General features: G+C 37.4%; 1 protein-coding gene across 1 annotated transcript in view; it reads left to right on the top strand.

The window, feature by feature from the left end:
- Positions 1-329: 329 nt before the first annotated feature.
- LOC144049936 (hexokinase-1-like) overlaps positions 330-21,594 on the top strand; it is a 27,362-nt gene continuing 6,097 nt past the window's right edge. Inside the window, exons 1-16 of the mRNA XM_077562679.1 lie at positions 330-728; positions 8,880-9,042; positions 12,264-12,412; positions 12,487-12,606; positions 13,892-13,987; positions 14,058-14,157; positions 14,242-14,425; positions 15,456-15,611; positions 16,694-16,781; positions 17,060-17,205; positions 17,352-17,544; positions 17,624-17,735; positions 19,274-19,422; positions 20,179-20,298; positions 20,381-20,476; positions 21,443-21,542. Of these exons, the coding sequence (XP_077418805.1) occupies positions 666-728; positions 8,880-9,042; positions 12,264-12,412; positions 12,487-12,606; positions 13,892-13,987; positions 14,058-14,157; positions 14,242-14,425; positions 15,456-15,611; positions 16,694-16,781; positions 17,060-17,205; positions 17,352-17,544; positions 17,624-17,735; positions 19,274-19,422; positions 20,179-20,298; positions 20,381-20,476; positions 21,443-21,542 (2,035 nt within the window). The 5' untranslated portion in view covers positions 330-665. The remainder of the gene's footprint in view (positions 729-8,879; positions 9,043-12,263; positions 12,413-12,486; positions 12,607-13,891; positions 13,988-14,057; positions 14,158-14,241; positions 14,426-15,455; positions 15,612-16,693; positions 16,782-17,059; positions 17,206-17,351; positions 17,545-17,623; positions 17,736-19,273; positions 19,423-20,178; positions 20,299-20,380; positions 20,477-21,442; positions 21,543-21,594) is intronic.

The raw sequence follows: 21,594 nt of genomic DNA, 5'->3' as shown, positions 1-21,594 counted from the left end.
GTCTGAAAACCATTGACTTTTTTTTAATTTATTGAACAACTTTTTCAAACATACACATCTGCATCAAAGACAAATATATACAAAAATTATGGCTTTTGTTGTAGCACGCTACAAAATTCTGAGGAACCAGTACTACAATAAAAAAAAAAAGCTAGAGCTTTTCACATAACATGTATTTATCAATTAGACAAATAAGTTTAAATAGCATTCCTATTTTTCATCAGTCTAAGGCTTGAAAACTTGTATTATCAGTGGACACATTCAATATGGCGCTGCAGGCGCTGTCGTATCCTAGCAACATTCCAGCCTTCTCAAGGCGGAGCGCATATATAATTGTCCAACTCCCATCCAATCAGATGTTAGATGGTGGGCGTGGCTTTCTAGCGGACTATCCCTCTGCCTCCAAAGTTGCTGCCTCACTCATTACCGCTTTCTCGGTTTCACTCACATGCGGAGAGGGCAAGAAGTCCCACACATGACCCGGCTGACTATTTTAAAACCCGCATCGACTCGATTGTGGATATTTATCCATCTCTTACAGGCTTGTAGTGTTAAATATAGTAGACGTTTAAGTGGGCTTCTTTCTTCCCTCCCCAATTTTGATTCCCCTCCATCTGTGTGAGCGTGTGTCAGTGTGCATGTGTGTGTGAGAGAAGAGGAGCAGGATGATCGCAGCCCAGCTTCTAGCCTACTACTGCACCGAACTCAAGGATGACCAGATTAAAAAGGTGAGTGCTCCATGTTGTCTGACTTCCCGGTTTCAGTAGTGTTTTGTAAGTGTCCGTAACAGTTGTTGTTCCTCTGGTTCGGTTACCTGGCAGCGCGCATACATGACGCACTGCACTGATGTTTAAAAGCCGTGACTCAGCAGCCTGGCACCGGTGGTTCCTTGTTGGTTTTTAAGAGGTGTGGTGAAGAGGAGAGAGGAAATGAGAGATGAAAGGACAAATGATCACTCAGAGGAAGCGATAAAAGTTGTTGGTAGGAAAGCCATTTCAGCATTTAATTTTATATCCTGGATATATCATTTACTAATAGACAGGTCACGGTTACTTTTTTACCTTTTCCACATTCGTCATAAATTATTGCCTGGCGTTTTTTAAATCATCATATGTATAGTGTAAGTCTATGTTATGGTATTGCATCATCTATTTTCCACAAGGAAGAACCAGACTTGAATAAGATTGTGATAGTGAGCTCTTATTTCTAAGTAGGAATCTGACGTCAGTAGTTGAGGGGTGGCCACATTTTTATTGGAAACAATTTTGTATTTTCTCCAGTGGCCAGGGTGAGACCATGACCCAACAAAGGGGTGGCAATAAATTGCCACACACACAAGAATGATACATTCTACTTGCACCATCCACAACTTCCGAAATTAACCAAGTTGACCTTGGCATTCTGTGAACATGGCAGTTTATTTTCCCATCTACAGTCGCTGGGTTTTATGAAATAAAATGGACGCATACCAACCTTGTCCAACATACTCATAATACAAACAGGAACACATATAAGTCAAAAGAAATGTTTAGCTGAGTTTAATTGACTAAATAGCACCTTTTTCTTTGCTGTTTGTTTGCTTTTGTCACTTCTGTTTCTTGTCTTGTGCTAGCAAATCAGATCGATCTGATCAATTGTCGCCAACGACTGATGTCATTAAGCGTATTGATTCTGGCGATAACTGCCAGCTGATCGACAGCTCATTCATTCAAGTCGTACCTAAGAAGCACAACGACTCGGAAAAGATACAACAATCTCTTAATTCTTCCCATGCAAGACAGAACTGAATTTTATTTTTACACAATCACAATTACACAATTAGTGAACAGAAATAATAAATTAATGTGTTCTTTTGGGAACTGTATACAGAATTTTAACAGCTCTGCTCTTTCTGCTTTCTTTCCATAGTAAGTTGTGTGTTGCAGTGAAATGTGTCCCAAAACTAATATCGTGTAACATAGAGCTTCATTTGTCAAAATTATCCCGTAGCTAATTTTCTTCCCCTAAAATGAGCTGCATGATAAAATTCGAATTTTACAGATGCATTCAAAAATAGTCAATTAATTTGATCATTCATTTTAATTTAATTAATGATCAATTAAAGTCATGAAACAATATAAATGAATTACTTTATTAAAAATATAATATTTGACATACCTTTTTAACATTTCTACTTCCTCTCCGAATGACTTGGCTCATTTGTTTTAAAAATAAAACCGAGCCCTTGAGAGCGCAAACATTTGCCCACCCATGCAATAAAGTGGAGTGGAAAAAAAAAGTTGAAATGGACACCATGAATGTGTACCTTTTTACTACTTCCCCCACTGTGCAGCCGCCTTATTTAGATTCCTGGTAAAGTGTGACTGAGCCTATTTTCGTGGGCGTCGAGGTGCCTTTTCGTAAACTTGTAGTCTCTTCCATCTTTTAACAACCACCCACTTAAAAGTTTCCTGCAAATCCAGATCCGATAGTGTTGCCAGGCAACCGGAACGGAACACATCCCTATCAGGCGTTACAGTAGACCAACGCTTTTATTTCCCCCCTGATCAGAACAAACGTATTCACATTTTTCCCCCTCAACATGTGCTCCATGAATCACATATGAAGCCTGGGGCCCCTTTAAGGGCGCTTACTGATGATGTCATCAGCTTCTCTTTCAGCCACGGCTTCCTTTATACATGGAGGAAAGTTTAGGCCTGTCACGCCTGCCGAACAACGAATGGCCTGCGGTGGTAAAAAGTAAAACACATGAACCGCATTGGGGATCTGATGCAATGCAGCGCATCACCCCCCCCCCCCCTCTCCCCTTGTCCTCTCTCGGCCTCCCTGAAATAGGCCAGCTTTGAGCCATGTGACTATAAGCACCATGCGCAAGCCTTACACACGTCCTTGTAAGACTCCATCCAGCCAGGTGTGCGGTTGTGTAGCTCCTGAGCCGAGGGATGTTTTTTGTGACCCTTCTGCTCAAGACACCAGCTCAAATATGCTAATCAGTTGTGAACATTCCACACGTTGTCACGATGTCATAAAAACGGCATCTGCGGCATTCAGTGGGCCCCTGAATGTTTTTAGTTTGAGTTATTTATTTATTTCAAACAATACAACAAAAACAAGGCATATTCAAGGGTACACCAAAAGAGGCTAACGGCTAACGCTAGTTTTTTTTTAACACCCTGTATCTCCATCCACTTAAGTGCTCTTGACTAAACATTTTTGTCATTGTTGAACGTGTGTGTGTTTTTCACCATAACCGAGTCAAGATACACGGCGAGGGTAGTTTTCCATATGGCCGCTTTTGTGTGTGTGCGCACGTCCAAACGCCACGGCTTCAGGTTTCAGAGTTTCCCCGAGCAATCGTGTGACAAGGCGAGCAGGACATTGTTGGCCAGGTGGAGGGCGTGTGTAGGAAGGGTGAGGCAGTGAGTGGGAAGAAAGTGGAGAGGAATTACCACAGAGAGAATGACCTGTAAGTTCAGCAAGAGGTTCCAGGTGAAGTCACAAAGGCAAAGGTGTTTTGTGTGGAGAGAGAGAAAAAACACACACCATTCCAGCTTTACAGTTCCCCTGCCTCTGGGTTTTGACCTTGAAACCCCGCCTCTCACAAAAAAGGATATCTATCTATCTATCTATCTATCTATCTATCTATCTATCTATCTATCTATCTATCTATCTATCTATCTATCTATCTATCTATCTATCTATCTATCTATCTACAGTATCTATATTAGGGGTGTTGGAAAAAATCGATTCGGCAATATATCGTGATATTACAGCGCGCAGTTCCCGAATAGATTCTATATGCGGCCGAATCGATTTTTAAACATTCATTTTTTATGGGAATATTCAACAAAACGTCTTACTCACACATTAAGCATGGAAGAATGTTATATTAATGGAACATTAAGCCTTAATATTTTATTTCAGTGCTGTTCAAACATGAAACAGACTGCAACATGTTTGTTAAATGCAGTGGCTCAGTTAGAATCATACAAATCTTACAGTGTACATGTACAAGTTTACTGGTAAGTATTTTCTAAATTTGAGTTTTAAAAAAATCGCAATAATCAATTTATAGATTCGTATCGAATCGAATCGTGACCTATGAATCGTGATACAAATTGAATCGCCAGGTACTAAGCAATTCACACCCCTACTATCTATCTAGCAAGCTAGCTAGCTAGCTAGCTTGCTAGCTAGGTCTGTCTGGTCTATACTCTTATTGTCAAATCAGTTTTTCACACTGACTTTAATAGAAATGCCATTAATATGTTCAAGCCCGCCGAAAAGCATCAGCATTTTTTGGTCACATGTTTTAATGTGACATTTTCATAGCTTGAATCCAAATAAAATTCATTTTTGAAGCAAGCTCCCTTGAAAAGCGCTGCGTCATGGTTTTCCGCTGCAGAGGCAGTCCTATGACGCAAGTGACCCGTCATTCTCGTCTTGCTGCAGGAGCTAAACCTGTCATGCCACTAGTGGAAGAGAAAAATGTCAACAATGCCTGTTTTTTCTTCCTCTCCCCACAATCACATTGTTCAACAAAGACACACACAGTGTTATTTAAGCCGACTGTCTAAAGATGTACTCGGAATAGAAAAAGGCGCTCAATGTTAGTGTAACAAGGTCATGAACAAAAAGGGTGAGGGAAAACAAAGTAGAATCTCTCAAGTTGATCACAGGCCGTTCTGCGATGCTGACAGCGCTTTGATTTGTGGTTTGAAAACTTTTCTCATGAAAACAACAGAAATCGAGCTCACCCGAGCTTACTGTTTGAGACACAAACTTGCTGTATCTGGCAAAGGGTATCTTGAAGAAAATTTGTATTTATTATACTTTTGTCATTTTCACGTTTATTTTTGTTGAAAAATGCGGGCTTTTTCCTCTTTTATGGAAGGGAATCAGCCATTTTGTCCACGTGTGTATAAGGGCGACTCTGTGCCATTTGTTGCGACTCTCTTTATTTTTTTGTCATTGTTTTATTGAACTAAAACTCCTCGTTTGATTAACTGGACTGAAATTACCAGGGGCCATTTTTATTTATTTATTTATTTATTTTTAAAGCAAATACATGTCATTTATGCTAATAGCTTGTTGACAGCGATGCTAAGCATATTACAGTGACTCAACAAAAATTGCATTTTAAAAATGAACAAGTACAATTTTAGGTAACATGATTAAGCTGCAATTTTGATCCGCCTGTCACATTTCAAATATCTTCAAGTATGGACAATTCCGAGTTTACGTTGCAATTGTCACAAGTCAAAATGGCAGTGTGTTACATTCGAGGACAAGAGGAAGGCGGTAAGTCGGACTTTTCTGACTTCAGACCAGGAAGTGAGCATGGCAAAGCATAATTTACACAATTGTAAACATATTTATCTCTTTATTTTTGTGACATTTAGTTCTTTGAAGTAAGTAACTTTACGTAACCCAACGAGATTTTGGACTGATTGTGTTAACCAACAACAACAAACAAATCTACCAGTGGGACTATCCCGAATTCCCACCGTCCTCGAATGCAGCGTTAACTCTGTGGAAGGAAGCTCCTCCTCTCTGCTTATTGAAAAGCATTGGACTTTGAATCGTTGTAATTTGATTTGTGAGGATTATTTTCATTTCAAAATGTGATGAAATGAAACTTATTATTAAAAAATTTAAAATTAAAATTATTTGACTACTATAACAATCTGCCTGTTTTTTTATGCTAGTCACAGGCAAAAGCAATACAACACGCCTTTGGTTTTAACCACGTAAGGTGTGGAAATATCAAATATGCTGTGTCATATAAACAATGACACAGATTGGATGGAATAGACCTGGACTATTTTCAATGGAATTTCATTTAGCCGTAGCTTTCTTTAGAATAGGCATCAACATGCCGAGGTGCTGTTTGTGCTGTGCAATTACGAGCATGTGCTAATGAGCTTCCGTGCCAGACTCCATATGTGGGAATGTAATAAGGAATTTAACACCCCCACACAAGTAAACACTTGAAATATTTATTTCATTCCTTTGAGGCCGTAATTCTGGATGATGATGACTTAAGCACCTTTTAAACAGTTACTTTCCTGTTTGATTTAAATATCTGTACGGTTATTAATTATTTCATAGAGAACTAATGTCTCAAAAATGATCCTGTGTATGTTTGACACACTGCATCCAGTCAAGTTTACTTCTTCTAGTACAATAACTAGGGGTGTGCCCAAAAAAAATTGATTTTCATAAGAATCGCGATTCGCATTTTGTATGATTCAGAATCGGTTTTAAATGTCCCAAAATCGATTTTATTTAAAATATTTTATACTGTCTTGCCTTTGTCTGTGTGTGCCTTTATTTGGTGCACTGTTCATGTTGTACCTGGTTTGGCTACTGAGGGGCAGTGTGGTTCCACGCGGTCTTATACTCTGTTAAATTGTAGCCACATTAGAGAGTAGAAGGAAAAAGCCACCATCAAGTTATTCCAATAAAAGTTTTTTTTTCAGCGTGGAGCCGTTCTTTCAGGTGATAAAAGTAGCGCGCTAATTAGCATTAACGAGTCAGACTGGAGTAGATCATTACGATTCCTTGCACATCTATAGATTGAATCATTTCGAATCGAAAATCGATTCAGAATCGAATCGCAGGCCCAAAATTCGGAATTGAATCGAATCGTGAGACCTTCAAAGATTCCCACCCCTAACAATATCACTGTAATGACCTTGTTACCCAAAACACAAGGAGTGACTTCCAGGGATTGTGATGTCCAGAACAAGAAATGAAAATCAGCATTCCGAATGTGTATGTTTCAAACGTGTTCTGGAATGTACATTGATGAAGTACAAAGTGACAAAAAAGCGTGAGCGTGTTCATTCGCTGACGTGACACCACAGCAATTTGTTTCACATCCTGTTCTACTCCACACAATTGACACAGGCAGTGTGAGTGTGTCAACACTGTGGGAAGTTTTCTGCTTGTCGAGTGACGTGTTACAGCAATGGACAGCTATGGCGCAACTATGACATCGTGTAAAATAGTGCTGTCACTATTGAGTGTTTTTAGAAGTGATTCATCTATCGGTTATTCAATCGATTAATCAGATTCATTTAAATTTTGCATTGAAGTGTATTACAAAAGCATTTCCCCCTTGATTACTTTGTATTAACCAGTGATTGATGTATGAGTGTACTTTGTATTTGTATAGTGATTTAAAAAAAAATAATGGAGGGGTGGGGGGGAGATTGATGTTGTACTATGTTGCTGATTCGGTCATTGTTTTCCAAAGTAAAAACAGATGTTTGCAAATGTCTTATTTGGATTAAACCCAGAAAATAATCAGTCTTAATATGCTGAAATCAGAGGATTTGGACAAATTGAAATAACCAAATGGTTACTCGGTTATTAAAATAGTTAATTTGATAATTAATTACTTGTCAATCAATTAATTTTGACAGCTCTACTAAAACATGGCAATGACGCAAGTAGTCTTAAAGGCACTGTCCGAAGTTTTGACCATTTCTGTTTGTAAACAAACAATTCAAAACGGACCCCTCCCAAGGTTCAACCCATACGAGCTCAACGTTCACGCAAATGGTCACATTACTGTTCCGAGACTGTGCGCCGGCGATCGCCTTGTAACGATGGTGAAATAATCAGGACAAGTGTGGAGCTAACAGTTTTCAAGAACAAAACAGCAAGCTCAACTACCAAAACACAACAGCCAATAGCGCGCATAGCTTCCCCCCAAAAATGTGTGATGCCTTCATGGCCCGTCCAGAGCGTCGGAAACTACCCAACCCGCTAGGAGTGTGAATTGCCTAGTACCTGCCGATTCAATTTGTATCACGATTTATAGGTCACGTTTCAATTTGATACCGATTAATCTCGATACAAATCTAAAAATTGATAATTTTAAAATACTAAATATATTTAGAAAATACTAATCAGTAAACTTGTACATGTACACTGTAAGATTTGTATGATTCTAACTGAGCTACTGCATTTAACAAACAGGTTGCAGTCTGTTTCCTGTTTGAACAGCGCTGAAATAAAATATTAAGGCTTAATGTTCCATTAATATAACATTCTTCCATGCTTAATGTGTGAATCCTAACCCTAAATAAGACGTTTTGTTGAATATTCCCATAAAAAAATGAATGTTTCAAAATCGATTCGGCCGCATATCGAATCAAAAAAATCACCACCACACATTAACAGAAGCCCAGAGGTGTAGTTTGAGAAGAAGGAGTTCATGTTTAAACATCGTGTGTTTAAGAAGTGTTTATTTCTGAGTCAAAACGTTGGACAGTGCTTTTCATGCTGGTTTAATGTTATTGACTTCCTTTTGTAAAAGGGTAGGGTGGTAATAATTGAACAGTATTCATTTCACAGCTATGTGGGTGTGGCCTTGTATATCTGGAAATCTGGATTCTCAATTTCTTTGTGAGATTTGATCATTTGGATAATGAGGTTATGCAGTATGTGATTATGTAAATAATTGTTTTGGTTTTACTTTTATAGTGTGCCTGTTTATTTAGAAGGGAGTGAACCTTTTACGTTTTTTTAGAAGCTCTTTAAGGCCCATATAGCAACTTAAAATGCAAAGAATGAACAAAGTCAATTATTTATATTGTATACATCATGACAAATTGTGGATTACATGTTTTGGGTGTATTTCTTTAATAGCAGTTCTACTGAGGTTTTTTTTTCTTTCTGAATTGCCTGGCAGCCTCGATCTAAATCCCACCTCCATGATTTATTTTTATGAGGATAAGGAAATCCCACATTGATGATATTGATGATCTGCTCTGAAGATGTAATGTTAAACTAAGTACTCACTTTGGAATCATATTTCAATGTATTCTGATCTCAAACTAATGGGTTTTTATTCTGTGTCTCGCCAGATTGACAAGTACTTGTATTCCATGCGCTTCTCTGATGAGACGCTGCTGGACATCACGCAGCACTTCCGAATGGAGATGGTCAAAGGTTTGAGCCGCCACGCCTGCACCACGTCGTCGCTCAAGATGCTGCCGACATTCGTACGCTCCATCCCCGACGGCACGGGTCAGTGCTGCATTCTTGTTGTAATCCGACCAAAATGTTCCCATGTGGTCCAGACCTTCAGTTCTACTCATTTCCGATTTGAAAGACCTCTCTTGTGCCGCCATTAGTCATCTGATGACTTCGGAAAATGAATAATCCGTCTGTTTCGCAATATCCCTCGCCCCCCGTTAGATGTGTTTTTCGTCTGTGACTGCTTTTGAAAAGTTGTGGCTTTGAGTATGTTCTGCATCATTACGGAGTAGAAAAAGAGCAGACTGTTAAAAGGGTAGTCAATCCCCCCTTAAAAAAAATGTGCAATATGTTCTATGCACTCTATTCTTTTTTTTTTTCTGGAGAGCTCAGTATTGTTCATTCGTCAATTTTACCGATTTGACATGTCATCATCATTGCTCTCTCTCTTTTTTTTATTTTATTTTTTTTACCTTTTTTTTGTATTTATTTTGTATGTGGGTGTGTATGTGCATGTGCGTGTGTTTTTTATTTTATTTTATTTTTTTAAACTTTTTTTTTTGTATTATTTTGTATGTGCGTGCATGTGCGTGTGTTTTTTATTTTATTTTATTTTTTTTACTTTTTTTTGTATTTATTTTGTATGTGGGTGAGTGTGCATGTGCGTGTGTTTTTTTATTTTATTTTATTTTTTTTTACTTTTTTTGTATTTATTTTGTATGTGTGTGAGTATGTGTATGTGCATGTGCGTGTGTTTTTTATTTTTTTAAACTTTTTTTGTATTTATTTTGTATGTGGGTGAGTATGTGTATGTGCATGTGCGTGTGTTTTTTATTTTTTTAAACTTTTTTTGTATTTATTTTGTATGTGCGTGCATGTGCGTGTGTTTTTTATTTTATTAATTTTTTTTAAACTTTTTTTGTATTTATTTTGTATGTGGGTGAGTGTGTATGTGCATGTGCGTGTGTTTTTTATTTTATTTTATTTTTTTACTTTTTTTGTATTTATTTTGTATGTGGGTGAGTGTGCATGTGCGTGTGTTTTTTATTTTATTTTTATTTTTTTAACTTTTTTTTTGTATTTATTTTGTATGTGTGTGCATGTGCGTGTGTTTTTTATTTTATTTGATTTTTTTTACTTTTTTTGTATTTATTTTGTATGTGGGTGAGTATGTGCATGTGCGTGTGTTTTTTATTTTTTTAAACTTTTTTTGTATTTATTTTGTATGTGCGTGCATGTGCGTGTGTTTTTTATTTTATTTTATTTTTTTTACTTTTTTTTGTATTTATTTTGTATGTGGGTGAGTGTGCATGTGCGTGTGTTTTTTATTTTATTTTATTTTTTTACTTTTTTTGTATTTATTTTGTATGTGCGTGAGTATGTGCGTGTGTTTTTTATTTTATTTTTATTTTTTAAACTTTTTTTTGTATTTATTTTGTATGTGCGTGTGTGTGAGTGTGAATTCATTAGTTCACCTAAAACCTATTAAAAAAATCCCATACCGTTCACCTAAACGAACACTTAAGAACCCAGCCAGAGCCGTGAGGCCGTCAGGAGACCTGAGGAAGGACCAAAGAAAGGAAGTGTGCATGGCACTATATTCTGATGAAGTCAACCTTAAACATTTCCTGACAATAATATATGTGATTCCCTAGTCTAAACATTTGTGAAATATGAGTTATGAAGCAAAATCCAGCCGTTTTTATTCATCTCAGGGCGGCCATTTTACCATTTGCTGTTGACTGAAGATGACATCAATGTTGCTCAGGGGTCTGGGGCCCCGTGTACTAAAACTTCCGTGGCTTTCATACTAAAGCACGCCGTAACGTCCATATCCGGAAAACGTCGCACGCATAAAAGAAATCCAGATGTACGAATCTGTGCTCAATCTCAATCAATGCAGAAATACCAGACTCCTCCCTCTCCACGCCCGTACATAAAAATGCAAATTAGTATAAACAGGGCTTGCGGGTGGGAATGATTACGATGCATGATAAGATAATTACATTATAAACCATGAGGCACAAATGAAAAAAAAAAAAAAACCGAAGTGAGCTGGAGACACTTGTAAACAAAGAAGAGGCCCGGAAAAACTGATTTTTTTTGGCAGGCTGTCTTCGGGAGTCAATAACAACCTGCGTGATGAAAGTGCCGTCAGAGTATCTCGGTTAGCGGCTGAATGTTGAAGGGGCGTCAAATTGAGATCGTGGAGGCTTTAAGTTAAATTTATTACAATAATATAAGACAAAACTCCGCCGCCGCTGATACCGAATGAATGACTTGTTTAAGGAACATCGACATCAGGGCGGCCATTTTGCCACTTGCTGTCGACTGAAAATGGCATCACAGTTGCTCAGGTAACGACCAATCAGGGCTCAGCTGTTTCCTCAAGCTGAGCAAAAATGCTTAACTCAAATTCCACAAACACAATATTAATCAGAAGGCCATATTTAGACTATTAGGGCTGCATAGAACATATTGTAAATATTGTTTTTTCTTTATCTGACATGAAAGATGATTTAGCAGAAAGAAAAGATCAGAATGTTCAGAATACTGTTGAAAAGAAGATTTGTCACAGTTAAGACGTGCAGTTTTATCTAATCTGAAAGCCATAAAACAGTTGCAATTAAACTGCCGTCTCAACTCACCAATTCACAAGTGACTATTCAAATATTCCACACCTTATTGTAAAAAGCTATTTCACACTAACTCAGTCATTTCATGGAATCCTACTCTTGGATTTAGCAATAAGGAAAACATTTGATTGCTTCCGGACCTGAGTTATAAATATAGTGATCGTTCAAGCTACTGCTGGAGTAGATAATTTGGTGCCACACCTCAAAAATAAGTATACGATTGACCTTAAGAATGAAATGGATTTCACTTTCCTTTCCTTTCTTTTCTTTGGTCCTTCCTCGGGTCTCCTGACAGCCTCACGACTCTGGCTGGAAGTGTTCGGTTTAGGTGAACGGATTTTTTAATAGGTTTTAGGTGAACTAATGAATACGCACGCACGCACGCACATACACATACTCATCCACATACAAAAAAAAAAAACATTAAAAAAAAAAGTGAGCAATGATGATGACATGTCAAATCGGTAAAATTACCGAATGAACAATACTGAGCTCTCCAGAGAAAAAAAAGAAAATAAAAAAAAAGAATTTTAAATGTATTTTTCAATACTCCTCCCACATGTTCCCTTCTGCTTGTTGTTTACTCATCCTTTCTTCTTCTTCTTCTGTGGCAACCTTTCCCCTTGTTTCCTACAGAGAAAGGAGACTTTATCGCTTTGGATTTGGGAGGAAGTGCCTTCAGGATCCTTCGCGTCAAAGTCAGTCACGAGAAGAAGCAGACGGTTCAGATGGAGAGCCAGATCTACGACACACCTGAGGACATCATGCATGGGAGCGGAACTAGAGTGTGTTAATTAACGCACAAGTACACACACACGCACACACTTTCATTCTTACCTCTGCCTCCGCCTTGTTCCAGCTGTTCGACCATGTGGCCGAGTGTCTGGGCGACTTCATGGAAAAGCACAACATTAAAGACAAGAAGCTGCCAGTTGGCTTCACCTTCTCATTCCCTTGCCAGCAAACTAAACTTGATGAGGTAGAACTACATTTTCAACACCTGACAATTTCTTCTTGGTTTATTTATCGCCATGTTATTTTCCTGTGTCAATATTGGTTCTTAACTCATTCACTGCCATTGACGCCTATAGACGTCAAAAATTCGTTTTGACTAATTAATTTAATTTAATTTATGTTTTTATTTTTTATTTAATTTAATTTCCCCCCCCATTTTTGTTAATGGTTAAAGTATGAAAACCTATAAAAAAATTTTTTATTGTGCATTCAGAACAATTATAAAATGTGTTAATAATCGTGAGTTAACTAGTAAAGTAATGCAATTAATTACTATTAAAAATTGTAATCACCTGACGCCCCAAATTTATAATAATCTTTTTTTTAAATCGTGAGTTAACTAGTGAAGTCATGCGATTAATTACAATTAAAAATTTTAATCATCTGACGCCCCAAATTTTTTAATAATCTTTTCTTCTTAAAAAATATTTAAAAAAGAAAAGATTATTAATAATTAGGGGTATCAAGCGATTAAAATTTGTCATCGTAATTAATCGCATGACTTCACTAGTTAACCCAGGTTTTCATACTCTTGTTAACAAAAGTGGATTTTCTTTTTTAAAACTAATAGAAATAGTTTAAATGATTTTTTTACGTCTATAGCCGTCAATGGCAGTGAATGAGTTAAGGGGGAAGTCAACCTTAAACATTTCTTCACAATAATATGTTATATGTGACCTCACTAGTCTAAACATGACGTTCTGATTGAAATTACATTTGTGGAATATGAGTTATGCAGCATAATCCAGCCGTTTTTATCCATGTCAGCGGGCGGCCATTTTGCCACTTGCTGTCAACTGAAGATGACATCACAGTTGCTCAGGGCTTTGGCAACGACCAATTACAGCTTACCTGTTTTCTGAAACTGAGCTGTGATTGGTCATTACCTGAGACCTGCGCAACATTGATGTCATTTTCACTTGACAGCACGTGGCAAAATGGCCGCCTTTTGATATTGATAAAAAACGGCTGGATTTTGCTGCTTAATTCATATTCCACTAATGCACTATTAACCAGAATACTGTATTTGGACTAGTGGGGCTGCATAGAACATATTTTCATCAATATATATTTTTTTTACCTGAGCTGCTATATAATGTAGCTAGAATAAAGAAAAACATCACACATATTGTGAAAGGTTCTTTTTGCATGGTAGAGGTGAATGTGTACTTTTGACCTTTTGACATAGGATGTTTATTTTCTGCAATGCAGCTTGAGTGACAGATTTGCGTTGCGTTGTCTGTCCGCAGAGCACTCTGATAACGTGGACGAAGCGCTTCAAGGCGAGCGGCGTGGAGGGCACGGATGTGGTCCAGCTGCTCAACAAAGCCATCAAACAACGAGGAGTGAGTCCCGCCTTCATCTCGGCTGGAGCTGCGGGGCCGCCATTACTGAAGCGTTTTCCATTTCATCCAGGACTATGGAGCTGACATCATGGCTGTGGTGAACGATACCGTGGGAACTATGATGACGTGCGGCTTCGACGACCAACGATGCGAAGTCGGAATTATTATTGGTATTGCATCTGCAGTGTGTTCACATTGTTTCCAAAAGGAGAGCTGAGTGCATACAAGAATTTATGAAAACTTATTTATTTTAGGAACTGGAACCAACGCGTGCTACATGGAGGAGCTGCGTCACATCGACCTGGTGGAGGGCGACGAAGGCAGGATGTGTGTGAACACTGAGTGGGGGGCGTTCGGAGACGACGGCTGGCTGGAGGACATCCGGACGGAGTTTGACCGAGAGATTGACCGAGGCTCTCTGAACCCTGGCAAACAGCTGTACGTCATTTCGGCCCACTCAGGCTGCTACTGTATATGTTTAGAATCTAACATTACTTTGGGCAGGAGTGTATGCTGTTACAATTATAGGCAGTGAAATAGAACAAGAAATACTCTGTTGGATGGCTCATTGAAGAAAATAAAGGGTGACCTAAATTTTGAATATCTAGTAACTACGTGTCCTAGAGCAGGGGTCAGCAATTCTTTGTTTTTCATACATTTTTAGATTTTCTGCCTTTCTTTTAAATTTTAAATTTCTGACATTTTTTGACATTGCTAATTTTCTGCCGCCTTCATTTTTTTGGACATGCTATTTTAAAAAAAATACTTGTTTCCCCCTTTTTAGCTATCAATTTATGACATTTTTTGACAATTGTGTGGACAATCTATGGTAATTTTCGTGATTTTTTTTCTTTTGTTTTTTGGGACATTTTATGGTCACTTGAATTAAGAACATTTTCTTTCCTGCCTTGTCTTAATTCAATTTTCTGACATTTCTGGCAGTTTCTTGGACATTTTATGGTAATTTTCTGCTTTTCTTCTTCCTTTATTACTAATCCAATATTACTTTTTGGACATTTTTAGGTAATTTATAAAAGTTTTTCATCTACCTTTCATGTTTCTTTATCTGACAACTTAAAATTTTGGACTCTTATTATTATTATTATTATAATAATATTTAATTATTATTATTTTTTTTTAATCTATCATCTTTAATATATATATTTATATATTTTTTTTTTATTTATTTACATACAATATTCATGGTTGTAGATTTTCTAACCAATTTAACAAAGCTTCCAATATGTGCTTTCCAGTTGGTGCATTTATATTGAATCATTTTAAATATGAAAGCTGCATTACTCGTTTGTTGGAAAATTCTAACACACAAATGTGTTTGTATTGCCGATCATTCTTCACCATGATAAAAAGAACACAATAGAATTGTCCAAAAATGTCTTGGTATGATGAAGACTTCGGATTCAGGGAAAACTAGTGGATCAAGTCCAACCTGTTTGATTTGTTACAGGTTTGAGAAGATGGTTAGTGGAATGTACATGGGCGAGCTGGTTCGTCTCATTCTGGTCAAGATGGCCAGGGAGGGTCTGCTGTTTGAGGGAAGGATCACTGCGGAGCTTCTTACTAAAGGAAAGATGGAGACCAAGCATGTGTTCGCCATTGAGAAGTAAGTTGCATTTAAAACCACAAGCATGATTTGCATGAATCAAATGGTCAATCCTGTATTATAGCATACTACAAAGGCAAGTCAACTTTTTTTTTTTTTTATATATCCCAGGAACACAAGCCAAAATCCAGATGCCAAAGTGTGGGGCATGGCAATTAAGAATAGAAACACGCAAGTCTTAAATTGACATTTAAACATTTTTACCAAAAGTAGCTGCTCTACTTTCTGCAGGTAGATCATTCCGAAGGTCATTTTGACCTCCTTTGGCCCAAATGATGATGTACAACACATGGCAGCAGGGGTTAGAGGTCAAATTGTTCTACATTTTGTTTGTGGGATCTCCATTCACAACCTCTTGACAGGGACTGTTAAGACATATCTGTTAGTAATATTGCAACCATTCCTAAACTTAGAAAACCAAATTACATATATATATATATATATATATATATATATATATATATATATATATATACAGAGTGTCCATAAAGTCACTTTACCATTTCAAAAATTTATTAAAAATGCAATTGATTAGATCTTTTATTTAGATTTGTTCTATTGTATTCAGCATTTATTAAAGTTTTTTTTTACCTCTTTTAATACACTTCTACATGGGCACCATTAGTTGCACGAAGCACATCAAGACAGTACTCGATTTCTTGCCATATTCGCTGTAGCATAGCCTCATCAATTGTGGCAATGGCATCAGTAATCCTTTGCTTAAGGTCATTAATGATTAACACTGTGTGTTTTTTTAAACACTGAATACAATAGAACAAAAGTGAATAAAATATCTAATCAATTGCATTTTTAATATTTTTTTTTAAATGGTAAAGAGACTTTATGGGCACCCTGTGTATATATATATATATATATATATATATATATATATATATATATATATATATATATATATATATATGGACTTATCATTAATTCCTATTGATTCGCATGGAAAAAAAGCTCCAACTTTGAAAGTTCTTGAATTGACGCTTCCCTTGTCTTGATCTGAAAAAGTTTGTGACCGTCTGCTTTATTGGATTACAACACAGTGTCACCCTTTCTGTCTATGTCTCATTTAGGAGTAAGGAGGGATTAACCAAGGCCAAAGAGATTTTAATCAGACTTGGTGTGGAGCCCTCGGATGAAGACTGCGCCGCCGTTCAACACGTGGGTATTGTTGCCAAAATAGACGCTTCAGGACTCCACTCTGGAATGGGGGCTGGCCCAATTCTGGTGTTATTTTACCCTCTATTCTAGCTTTTTCCCACAGTCAATAGCATACATGTTAGATTCATTGGAGACTAACAAGTTCTTCATGCGTTAAATGTGATGCACCAGATCATCCGGGATAGATTCCAGTTTTGCAATATCCCTTACTAAGCGGTTTGAAAAAAGGATGCATGGATGTTGTAATGTGTTTCTCCTCCCTCATCCGCTCCATTTAGGTTTGCACCATTGTGTCTTTCCGCTCTGCCAACCTAATTGCGGCAGTGCTAGCGAGCATCCTCATGAGGCTCAAAGAGAACAAAGGTGTGGCCCGACTGCGCACCACTGTTGGCATCGACGGATCGCTCTACAAGATGCACCCGCAGTGAGTCATGGAAACGTGCATTTGTTTAAAGAACGATCACCATCTAGTTTTCTGGGGACAGTATCGGTTAAATCTAGTGTCAATAATAAACCCATAATAAAACCGCACAACCACAATAATAAAAGTAAGCTTCAAATCTACTTCAGATACGCCCGTCGTCTTCACAAGGCGGTCCGTCGGCTGGTCCCCGACTCTGATGTGCGGTTCCTCCTGTCAGAGAGCGGAAGTGGAAAAGGAGCCGCCATGGTGACGGCCGTGGCCTACAGACTCGCCGAGCAATCGAGGCAAATCGCGCAAACTCTGTCAGAATTCCGCCTGACGACCGACCAGCTTCTAGAGGTGAGGAGAGATGCGTCAAAGTGTATTTGATCGTGTAAAGAGCCGTCGTGCTAATGAAGCTGCGGTATGTTTTCTGCAGGTAAAGAACCGAATGAGGACCGAGATCCAAAATGGCCTTTCGAAGGCTACGCAAGAGACTGCCACTGTGAAAATGTTGCCAACGTTTGTGCGCAGCATTCCCGATGGCACAGGTTAGACACTTCCTCATTTTCTTCTGAGGCCTCAGTAGATATGGTGCCTAAATATGCCATATGGATAAAAGTGTTTGGACAGCTTTTCATTACACTTACAGATAATAGAAAATATGGAGTAGGCGGCTCCCATGTGCTGCTACAACTGATTTCAAATGTAATTTAATTAAATTAAGCAGTCTGATTGATTATTTTGTCCTTATTGTGCATTCAAAACCTATATTTTTGAATGCGTTTTACAGTAATAATGATAATAGAATTAGGGGTGTCAGGCAATTACATTTTTTTTAAATCATAATTAATTGCATGGTTAACTCACGATTAATCCCAAATTTTATGTATTGTAAATGTACAATCAAATATTTTATATTTTTTATAAAAGTTTTCATACTCTTCGTAACATAAAAGAGGAAACAAAATTAAACTAATAGAAATATGGCTGTATCTTTTAGTCATTGATAAAGTAATTTCATAATAAAATTATTAAAATTCATAAAATTGAGTTAAAATTAAAAAAGTGTACTGTACTGTAAAAAAAACAAAAACGAGTGATATTGATTTGTGTTGAGGTCATTTTTCTGCCACTAGATGGCATAATTGCATTTGTAAGACGGTGACAGCTCAGTGCATTTTTGAGAGCTAATCTTTAACATGAAGTAACTTGTGACATTCTGCACATTTTTAAAATTGTAAAATACAACATGAGCCCAGTTTCCACAAACATAAACATTATTATTAAAATTATTACTGCAAAATTTTAACGTGGATGTGTCCGTCCGCTGGGTTGTGACTGGAATTCCCCCCAATAGCATACAGGCTTTCCAAGTAAGGGGCGGTCATTAATCGTGCGTTAAAAAAAACATATTGGCATTAAAGGAACTTTAAATTAACTCAAAATGAATGATCTAATTTTGACACCCCAAAATAAAATTAAGTAAAAGTAATAATAATAATGTAGATCTAAATAATGCTTTTCAAGTAATCCAAGAATATTTACTCATGGGAGGATTAAAAATGTATTTTGTGGGCGTGTAGGTGAGTGAGAGAGATGCACACACAAAACAATTTTTTTATACATCTGGGGAAGCCGTGTCACGGATTTTTACAAGGGAGACATTTCCAGTGGTGTGATCTGAACGTGAATCTATCCTCACCCTAAACACACACACATTAATATAAAAATAATCACTATTTAATGCATCTGAAAAGAAGGGTGTTTTCAAGCAGTGCATTTTGCCGTTTGACATTGTCAGCTTTTTACTTGAGATAACTGCCAAGTACCAAGGTCAGGTCATGCCGTGGAACAGCAGGAAGGAAAAGTCGGAGGTGCTATCTTTAGTCTCAGGAGCTGTGTCATGTCGCAGTGTACTGTAACACCTGATTTTATATAAATAATAGTCTCACAATGTGTAAGTCTTAGCCCCTTAATGTTCTCATTGTTAAAACAAATAACAACCTAATTGAATGCTTAATCCAAGGTATAAACATACAAATGCATGAAAAGATTAAATAGCACTGATTATTTGTCTATATTGCAGAAAATGGCGATTTCCTGGCTTTGGATTTAGGAGGAACCAACTTTAGAGTTCTGATGGTCAAAATTCGTTCTGGGAAGAAGAGAACAGTGGAGATGCACAACAAGATTTACGCCATTCCTCTCGAAGTGATGCAAGGGACGGGAGAGGAGGTGATCTTGTCTAATTGAAACAAATAGGGAGAGGCATATGATAAAATAGAAGTGCAAGGCGTGGGAAGGTTGGCAGTAAGCACGTTAGCTGTTTTAATGTAGACTGACTGGTATAGCGTGTCTGATTAGGAGTGCTGATGTCACTTTGTTTGTCAAGGTAATCCTGTCTGTTACCTTTTGACTCTTGCTTCACTTTTTGAAAACGGTTTTCACTTATTTTGCATGAGGACACTTAATTTCACAGCATTTGGCTTGCATGCAAACAAATATTAGTCGTAACCAAAATAGTTATATTAACGGCACAGGTGATGTTTTAATTAACATTACCAATCTCAACTGTCTCAATTGTACAAACAAGTTAATCCGGGTGGGGTATGTTATGAATAAATAAAACAAACACGGTTATTCACCTTTAGCCTAGCTTCCTCCCACATTAGCAAAACATGATTCTCAAAAAAAAAAAAACTTTAAAAAAATAAAATGAAATAAAAAGCAAAACATGATTCTTCTCATTGGCTTGTTTTTTGTTTATCCCCAAATGCACACATCTCATTAATATCTGAACTCGTAACCTACTTTGTTAAGTGACCGAAAAACAACAAATTAACAAGAGTCCTTGAAATTCCTTTCTTCTCTGTCATGGTTTAAAATGACTTCCACTCATGTCCATGATCGTGGTGCAGTTTCCATATATTTGTGTGCATCAAAACAGACCCACACTTATTTTACACGCATGTCATGCCTTTCGTCTTTCAGCTGTTTGATCACATTGTGCATTGTATAAGTGACTTCCTGGACTACATGGGGATGAAGAACGCTCGTCTTCCTTTGGGCTTCACCTTCTCCTTCCCCTGCCTTCAAACCAGCCTGGATTCTGTGAGTGTCTGTCTGTCTGTGGTTCTCTTGACACGTGCCTAATGGTGGCATTTTCTAACACTGTATGTGTTTGTGTGCAAAGGGCATCCTGGTGACGTGGACCAAAGGGTTCAAGGCAACGGATTGTGAAGGAGAAGATGTGGTGGGGCTTTTGAGAGAGGCCATTAAAAGGCGAGAGGTAGGAAAAGAGTTTGGTGGAACCTCTTAAGTCAAACACAATCTGTTCCAGGACATTATTTATACAAATAACAGTTAAAGTTGAAGTCAATTATTTGTTTTTGACAATAATATGTTCTAATATTGCGTTAGTGGAATGTGAGTTAAGCAGCAAAATCCAGCCGTTTTTATCCATCTCGGGGTTGCGGCCATTTTGCCACTTGCTGTCGACTGAAGATGACATCAATGTTGCTCAGGTTTCAGGTAACAACCAATCACAGCACAGCTTCAGAAAACAGGTGCGCTCTGATTGGTTCTTGCCTTAGCAACATTGATGTCATCTTCAGTCGACAGCAAGTGGCAAAATGGCCGCGCCCTGAGATGGATAAAAATGGCTGGATTTTGCTTCATAACTCATATTCCACAAATGTTTAGATTAGTGAGGTCACATATAACATATTATTGTCAAGAAATATTTAGGGTTGACTTTAACTCATTCACTGCCATTGACGGCTATAGACGTAAAAAAATCATTTTAACTATTTCTATTAGTTTAAAAAAAAAATCCACTTTTGTTAACAAGAGTATGAAAACCTAGAATTTTTGGGGGGATATTTAGAACAGATATAAAATCGGGGGTTAACTAGTGAAGTCATGCGATTAATTACGATGACAAATTTTAATCGCTTGACACCCCTAATTTTTTAATAATCTTTTCTTTTTTAAATCTTTTTTTTAAGAAGAAAAGATTATTAAAAAATAGGGGCATCAGGTGATAATTTTTTTTATTGTGATTAATCGCATGACTTCACTAGTTAACTCATGATTAAAAAAAAAAAAGATTATTAAAAATTAGGGGCCTGTACAATATTTATTCATTATATAATGTATATTAAATGTACAGAATGACTTTATTAAATTTGCTTTGGCGACGTTTCCCTCGTGCCTTTTATTTAAACTACCTTGTGTCAATATATTTCTTCTAAAGGAATTTGACCTGGATGTCGTGGCTATAGTCAATGACACAGTGGGCACCATGATGACCTGTGCGTACGAGGATTCCACCTGTGAGGTTGGGCTCATCGCTGGTTAGTTTACGTTTCATTAATGCAACTTCAATGAGATGATCCAAATGACTTA

This window comes from Vanacampus margaritifer, chromosome 4, assembly GCF_051991255.1.
Source record: "Vanacampus margaritifer isolate UIUO_Vmar chromosome 4, RoL_Vmar_1.0, whole genome shotgun sequence".
NCBI classification, from domain to species: domain Eukaryota; kingdom Metazoa; phylum Chordata; class Actinopteri; order Syngnathiformes; family Syngnathidae; genus Vanacampus; species Vanacampus margaritifer.
This window is presented reverse-complemented; position numbering and strand designations above follow the sequence as displayed.